The 8,210-nt window shown below is 35.7% G+C and overlaps 1 protein-coding gene across 8 annotated transcripts in view; it reads left to right on the top strand.

Annotated features, from left to right (window-relative positions):
- Positions 1-7,916, top strand: part of LOC119581105 (MICOS complex subunit MIC60-like) — a 22,410-nt gene extending 14,494 nt beyond the window's left edge. For 4 of the 8 annotated variants that reach the window (XM_037929431.1, XM_037929433.1, XM_037929435.1 and 1 more), the window contains 10 exons: positions 255-436; positions 916-927; positions 1,712-1,836; positions 1,967-2,095; positions 2,209-2,302; positions 3,618-3,709; positions 3,855-3,937; positions 4,533-4,692; positions 5,431-5,559; positions 6,149-7,916. In XM_037929431.1, the coding sequence (XP_037785359.1) occupies positions 255-436; positions 916-927; positions 1,712-1,836; positions 1,967-2,095; positions 2,209-2,302; positions 3,618-3,709; positions 3,855-3,937; positions 4,533-4,692; positions 5,431-5,559; positions 6,149-6,326 (1,184 nt within the window). In that variant the 3' untranslated portion in view covers positions 6,327-7,916. The remainder of the gene's footprint in view (positions 1-254; positions 437-915; positions 928-1,711; positions 1,837-1,966; positions 2,096-2,208; positions 2,303-3,617; positions 3,710-3,854; positions 3,938-4,532; positions 4,693-5,430; positions 5,560-6,148) is intronic. The other 4 variants (XM_037929436.1, XM_037929432.1, XM_037929434.1 and 1 more) reach the window with 1 other exon arrangement.
- The last annotated feature ends 294 nt before the right edge of the window (positions 7,917-8,210 follow it).

Genomic DNA, 8,210 nt, shown 5'->3' on the forward strand with positions numbered 1-8,210 from the left:
TTCCTGTCTTGTGAAGGAAAGATATATTTAGCCTTTTTTCTTTTGATTTAGTTCAGTCCCTTCTCTTTTTTTTTCTTCTTTGTTCTCTTATATATTTCTTTTACAACAGATGGTGATTAGAGTGTATTTGGTAGATAGAATGTATGATTTAAATACAGTAAAATTAAAGTTTTTTTGAGTAAGAATTAAAATATAGCATAGATTGTGAGAAAGGAAAAATAAAAAAAGAATAACTGCCCTTACAACGCTCACAGGTGATTACCGTAACCTCGTTGAGTCGGGACGGGAGCAATTTGAAGCCGAGGTGCGATCTCTCTTGCCGGAAGTGAAGTTGGGTGAGACAAGTGATAAGTTAACAAGAGATGAACTGAACCTCCTCATTGCGCATGCTCACCGCAAAGTGTTGCAACTTCAGAACCAGCTTGCAAGGTTGCAGGTATGTCGGTTGCATGGTTTGTCAACTGCTTTGATGCTTCTGGCTCAGATTCAAATGATTATGGAATTGTTTAGTGTCATCTATTCTATAGCTGTTATTAATTAATATGATGTAGTACCTTGGGGTTCAGTATGGTGGGGCTGAATGTATGGGACTGTGCAACCCCCAAAATGTAGCTCTTAAGATTAGTTATTTTAATATCTTCATTAGGACATGAATTAATGTACTGTGAATTATCAAGCATGATAAATGGATCACAGTGATTGATGTTATGACATATGCAATGATTCAGGGATGTCACTGTATGGTACTCAGGTAATTGAGGAAATTAATTGCAGATTCATGTTGCTTGTTTCAGCAAGTGTCTATATTGCAGTGTGAGACTTGCTGTGATAGACATGTATAAGGCAGTCTGTGTCTTATTTTCCTGTTTTGCTCTCTACTAATGACTTCTTTTCTTTTGCTTACACCTAAACCAGGCTGAATCAGAGGTATGTGTTACTCTTTTATATACTGCGGCCAAGGCATGCTGCTAACATTGTTTATTTCTACACTAAAAAGGCAGTGAAGACAAACCATTAAAAATGTTCTTGTAGGTCTGAGGTAAAGGAAAAGGGATTTTAGTCATTTGGGCGTACAGGAAGCTCATTTGAAGGAGAGGTGCTTGAAGAATGCTTGCAGGTCTTACAACTAAAGAAAGTTGGGTTCTCTCCTTTGTTATATATCTCATGCAGTCAAATGCTTCATGCTTTTTTATTATCCCTTTGGAGTAACCAAGAAATTGATGTTTTAGTTTCACCCAGTGGCATATAAAGTTGCATATGGAATATGAATGGTGAATTGTGCTTTCCGTAATTGTGATTAACTACAGATGGATCAAAGAGAAAATTTCATATTTTGATTTATTTGGTGAAAGTTGCAGGCAAGCTATTGCAGACCTATTTGTCAATAAGAATTTGTTATGGAATCTTGAAAATTGATGCTCCTGAGATTATTGGAAGACAAAATCATTAATGAACACTAAATTCTCTTTTGTTTAGCTTTACATGATTTTCTTCTCACAGCAGTTTTACGTACTACAGCAGCATCGCACCTTACATCATGTTTTGTTAATATATGCTTCCTGAGGCTTTGTCTGTGACTTTGGTAGATGTCTGGTTGTTTGTATGTATGATAGTTCTTGGCCTTCAGCAATTCTTCACCATTGTCAATTTTGACACTGTTTCGTTAGTATATCTTTTGCTACTTCATGACGTCATGACTTCTCCCTGCCAGACCCTTGAGCATGACCGCTTCAAAGAAGCCCTTAATAAGCAGCGTGATGATGATGCTGGGCTTTTGGAGGCAAAGGTCAATGCATCTCTAGAGAAGCAAAAGCAACAGCTTGAAGTTGAATACAAGTAAGAAGATATTTATATAATTTTCGTATTGTCTACCTGATAACAACTTATGATTTCTTTTACTATTTTTGTGGTATTTTGAAATTTAACAGTTGCCTCAGTGACTTATATTATTCCTTATATGTTCAAGACGCAAGGTAGCTCAGCTGCGTGAGGAGTTGGAAAGTGAACTGAGGGCACAATTGAAACGTCAAGCTGCAGCACACAGCGACCATCTTGCTGATGTGTTGACCGTCCAAGAGAAGGAGCTTGAAACCAAGTAAGTGTCGATTAATTCAAGGGACATTACTGAGAACACTTAAGGATGAATCAAGTTCTTAGAAATTTTAAGTTTTATGTAATTTTTAATAAAATGATTTATGCATTCTCCAGGTGGTCAGAACTGCTTCAGGATAAAGTCCAGTCCGAGAAAGACAAGTACCTTAGTTCTGTTGCTGTCATGCAAGGCCAACTAGATGGGCTGAAGGTGTGTATTTATATGTCTTCTGATTATTGGGCTTCTTTGTAAGTTTGTAAGCTTATCCTATATACCTTTTCCTTTTGAATATTTTGAAAAAATTAATTAACTCTTTGGAGCTGGGTGGTTTACTACAAGCACATGGCCCAAAATCCTGGCGTTGGCTTGGCGCATACATACACTTAAGTGTGGTTACGAGACACCATACCTCCCCTTTGCCATATTATTTTATATTTTTCTGCATAAGCATTTTTTGCCTTTTTGCCATTTTCCAATATCTGTATTTGTCGTTTGATATGTTGTATCCCAGTGGTAATACATTGTTTACTCCATACTCCATATCATCTCCCTGGTTAGTCCAAAAGTCATTGCATTGATAGCAAGATAACAGATTGTACATTTCACACTTCTTTATCAATGGAAATAATGCAAGAGCCCCATCCTAAATGCTCACTGAGTCTAATCACCTTCCAAGATCTTTGTGTATTTGTGGTGAGTCAGTCCCGTTACCCTGGTCTTCAACCGAAATTATCATGGCAAGTTCCCATCACCCCGGCCCTCAGCCAATTTTCTCCTTGACAGCAAGTTCATGTCACCCATCCTGCACGTCACCCTTCCTGCAAGTCACTTTTTTTCATGATGAGATGGTTATGTCACCTGGATCATAGGGGTTAAGTGAACATTATTTATTTAACCATGCACAGCATGTTTGACATTATGCACAGCACTCATATGCAGATCTAGAGTGTCAGAAAATGTGTTTTGTCTTATGAAAATTGTAAAGATAAAGAAAGTTGAGAAACCATGGAAGGTGTCAGGTAGCAAATTGATATTATGTATTCACTCAGCTGCAATCAATAAACACTAACTTGGTCCTTAGGCTAATGAGTTGTAGCAGTGTTGCACAGTCTTGAATGTACATGAATATTTTGTGGCAACCTATTTCCAGGTCAGACACTTAATCATGCCCATTAAATCTAAAAACATGATAGTATGTGACCTCCCCCTCCCCATTAAGCAAGTGATATTTTATGTGGCTTCATTGGAAGGGATTATATATATACCTATTGATGTATTCTTTGATTGATTTTTTTTAAGATTAGGAGCATATTGTGCTGAAATATCCATATGAGAAATGTTCCTTACCTTTTATATATAGACCCTTGAAATGCTGGGTTTACCTCTTTTTATATTTGTGAAAATGATAGAACACTTGGTTTAACAAGATTATTTATTTGTGGGGAAATACAAGACATGAAGAACAAGAGGCAAAAAAGATAATAGAACACTTCTTTTTCCTTACTTGAAATCTCAATACTTGCAGAATGCATTGACTGCCCGAGCTGATGTTGACAAAGCTGCATATTCTGCTCGAGAACTCTGGCTTGCTTGCGAGTCTTTGAGGAGTGCCCTTAGGTAAGGCATAACAAAAATTGGGATTTAAAAATAAAACTTTTTTTTTTTCATTCTAACAAGATAATTAGAATTCAAATGAAATATTATGTCAAGCTCACATCATGCTTTGATTTTAAAATAAATAATTTTTATTTCATCATAACAGACTAGGCAAGGAAGGAGCCAAGTCATGGGAAGAACAGCTTAAACCACTGGATGAACATATAGCTGCCATCAAAACAGCTGGAGGTAAGGCACACATTTTCATTTGTATATTTCAAATTGAGTATAATTTTGCAATACCATGTCCACTGTGTCACTTCAATTTGGGGATGGCATGTATGTACATGCTATGCCTACTGTGAGTATAGTTTATTAATTGTGTTTACACACAGATGGACTAGTCTCCAAAGAATCAATTATTAGTCATACCTATCTTGCTTTTTTACCCATTTTCTAGATTTTTAAAAGTATTATTTTTGTTATATTTTTTAGTATAGTTAATATCATTATAATAATTATAATTTCAATACTGATAATAACAGCATCAATATTAATAGCATAAAAAATAAAATCCTGAAGACTCAAGGAAGGGGTAATCAGGTTAGATCACGTATGCCTACTGATTGATTCCTTGGTGCTTTAGCAATTATGGTTCCATCTAAGTGTTAAGACATTTCGTGAAACAAGCCACAGTGAACATTACATGTACCAGGTGGTAATGGGTTAATAATGTAGTAATTTGAAATATTAGACAACTTAATTACACATTTAAGAACAAATACAGCACCAGATTGTTACTTGATTCTTGTCAGGTTTATAGATTTTAAAAATTAATTTTCAGGTGAAAACTCTTATTTGAGTGCAGTGATAGGTGCTGTGTCAGAAGAAGCTCGAACTCGTGGTGTATATACAGAAGAGGCCTTAAGAGAACGTTTCATTAAAGTGGATAGAATCTGCAAGCGTGTGTCCATGATTGGAGACAATGGTGGTTCTCTAATCAAGTAAGTCATTAATCATATTGAATTTAAAAAGGTTTTGAAGAGATTAACCCTTTTCCGACGGGTAGTATTCATAGTGGCCTGGGCCTCGCTGTCGGGGGATTATATCGTCGCCCGATCATGTGCGACCACTCATGCCAAATACCAGCATCCCATGCCATTTCTTCGTAATACTACGAAGATATGTTGTATTTTCAGTTTTCATTATTTTTTAAAGTCTCTACTTGCCAAACTTCCTGATAAATCGAGACTGAAGGGTATTTTTGTTGTTATATAGACTCCATAGTTGATCATTGTTCGGTCTATAGTCCGAATAAAATAAGCAGTGTGCGGCATCATGGAGTTGAAATCGCTGGTTTGTTGCATTTTTTTTGTTTTGTTGTATGGTAAAAATGAGAGTGTTAAAACCGACTTAATCACACTTTCACTGGCAGAAAAATAATCTTTTGCTGTCATTGTAATAAAAAAAAAAAACTGGCATGTACATACATACTCTATGGCATGTGCATACGTGCCCCCGGCAGATGGTCCCGCCATGCCATGGCATGTGCGTACATGCCACCCGTCGGCAATGGGTTAAAAGATGTTGATAATCAGTATTTTGTTCTTGTTTTTGTTATATATGCATATACACTTTATGATTAATGTATTCATTGTATTATATATGTGAGATGTTCACCTTTCTTGAATGTGAAAAAGGATTAAAATAACATTTTTTTCACATTTCTTATGACTTTCCAGGTACATGCTGTCGTATGTTCAAAGCTTCTTGATTCTAAATGCTTTTGAGTACTTGCCTGGCAATGAAATCCGTGATGAAGAGGTTCCAGTTGACTCACTCTCTGTGTATGACATCTTAGCAAGAGCCAGGTGAGATAATGGATTTGATTATGGATATGAAGATGTATTAAGGGGACCATTGCCATCAAAACCTGCTAAATTTGCTATTTAGGCCTTGTTGATGTTTTAGTGAACTTTCAACTTTTTTTTTTCCCTCCTCCTCCTTCTCCTACTTCTTCTCCTGCTTCTCCTCCTCCTCCTCTTACTTCTCCTCCTCCTCCTCCTCCTCTTCTCCTCCTCCTCCTCCTCCTCTCCTCCTCCTACTTTCCTCCTCCTCCTTCTACTTCTCCTCCTCCTCCTACTTCTCCTTCTCCTACTTCTCCTCCTGTTCATCTTCTTCTTCTTTGTCTGCTTCACCTCCTCCCACTATATTAGTATAAATTATTGAATTTGACAATGTATTCATATCTATTTCTAAAGTTGCAAGGTAGGTCATGAAAAGGGGCAGAGCAGACTGAAGACATGTATAACCTCCCCAAGCCTGGAGCAAACTATAGTAACACTGTAAATGTTGTTCTGTGTGCTTCCATAACCCTGTCTGTCTCTCACTCTGTTGTTTTTGTTAAATAGCTTCTGTAGCTGACCTTATTTTTTAATGTTATTTATTTATTTTTTCCAGATATTGCCTGGACAAAGATGACCTCCTTCAGAGTGTACGCTACATGAACCTTTTGCGTGGAGAAGCTCGCAATGTTGCCTCCAGTTGGATCAAGGAGGCTAGGCTGACCCTTGAAACACGCCAGGCAGCTGATGCTCTGCTTGCTCATGCTGCTGCTACAGCTGTCAAGGCACTTTGAAAGTTATGAGGATCTTAATTTTGTTTAGATAAGAAAATTGGAATAATAGTTATTTTTATTACTTATGAAAACATCAGTGAGGCAAGTTTTCTGAATCAAGGTTGTTATAGCAGGCATACTTAAAAGATAAGCATGCTTTAAATATCACATGAGCTAAATGTGGCAAGATAGGTTGTAAGCTCCAACTATTGTATACATTAAGTTTGTCATTGTTTTGAATGTGATTGAATGTACTTCATCCAAATTTTTAACAGTTTAAGTCAGATTTATTGTATTCAGTAGTTAGCAGCTTAAAGACTATTGTGTTACAAACAGTGCAAAATAGATCCATTTTAAACCAATAATATCAGCATAAGTCTAACCATGATAACAATGGGCTGTTAATTTGTATCTAACTAAGAAGTCACTTGCATCAAAGGACATGGGTTTTCATATTTTATATAGATGCATTGTTATTATGTGATATGTACATATTGTTCATAATCCTATAGAGAACCGTTAACTTTGGCAAATGAAATTAAAATAACAAGTGTTTTGTCTGATTCCATCCTAGTTTACATTCTGTTCTGATCATCTTCAATTGGCTGAATTATTTTAATCTGGGGCAGTAAGTCATCTTTGTACAACAGCCTGTCACTTTGTGGTAACTATTGAAAGGTTGCCAGAATGTTTGTTAATTTGTCTTGTAAATGTTCTCATCTTCAAAATGTAATTTGTAAATAGATATACATGATGACATACTCATCTTTTGGTGAGGGTCATGTTCAAATATTCCCATGTAGAATAAAATGTAAGTATTTCTGAATATGTACCTAACCTGGTAAAACTTTATCAGTTGGAGTAATGATGTTTTACATTTTGAACAGTTCCATGACAAAAGGATTGCACTTGGCTTCCACTAACCTCAGTTCTGCCATAACCAGTTTTGTCATTCCAAGTAATTTAGTCTTCTCTTGTACCTTTCCTGTTGTTTAATTCTATTGGTCATTCTTTCTGGAAGCTTCTGGAAGGGATGATGCTTGAAGATTTGTTTAACTTTGTAGTCTTTTTCTAAAGGCTACTATTTTTTTTGAAATGATACCATCATCCAATAAATTAGTGTTGCTTCCATTTCCTCTGACATTTGTACAAGAGAAGAAACACTGAAGTACCAATAATACAGAATACCCCAGTGTATCATAAAATTGAGGTAGAAATTAAGTCTTATATCATTAGTCAAATATTTCTACTTTTTGACTGATAAGGGTTAATTGAACTCCAGTTATTTGCTTGTTAAGGTTATAGCAAGACAGTTGTGGGAAGTAGGTATTAGATGTAGTTATGGGTCTTTATAGTTACTGTTTTCTAAGTAAGAATTAGAGTTCCTGTTAACCTCATGTCATTCAGAAACCCTAGTATATATATATGCATTTATGATAATACAGAATAACCCATAACAAAAAGGAGATGAAAATATAGAAAACTACATATGTTGAAAGTTAAACCAGTCTATTAATTCCGGAGTTATCCTTGTTTTATCCTGAACACAAAAACAAGAAAGAAATAACTTGTTTGAAATGAATATAATGAATAAACATCACAAAAACATCATATATTTGGAAGTTCATTGTTTATTTCTTCACATTTCATATCCTTCCTTAACCCAAATCCACTGGTCATGGCATGTATATTCATGCATGCCAACTGTGAGTTTACTTTCTTAATTGTGTTTACACATTGATGGCTACTTGTACTGTGTCACTTGCTTGAGAGATTTGTGAAACAGTTGTACTATGTCACCAATGGGCCAATTATGAATACTGCTTTTCTCACCTGTTTACCCTTCTGATTTTAAAATATTACATATTTTATTGCTGTTACTATGTCAATTTACAATATTATAAT

The sequence above is a fragment of the Penaeus monodon genome, chromosome 14 (genome assembly GCF_015228065.2).
Source record: "Penaeus monodon isolate SGIC_2016 chromosome 14, NSTDA_Pmon_1, whole genome shotgun sequence".
Lineage (NCBI taxonomy): Eukaryota > Metazoa > Arthropoda > Malacostraca > Decapoda > Penaeidae > Penaeus > Penaeus monodon.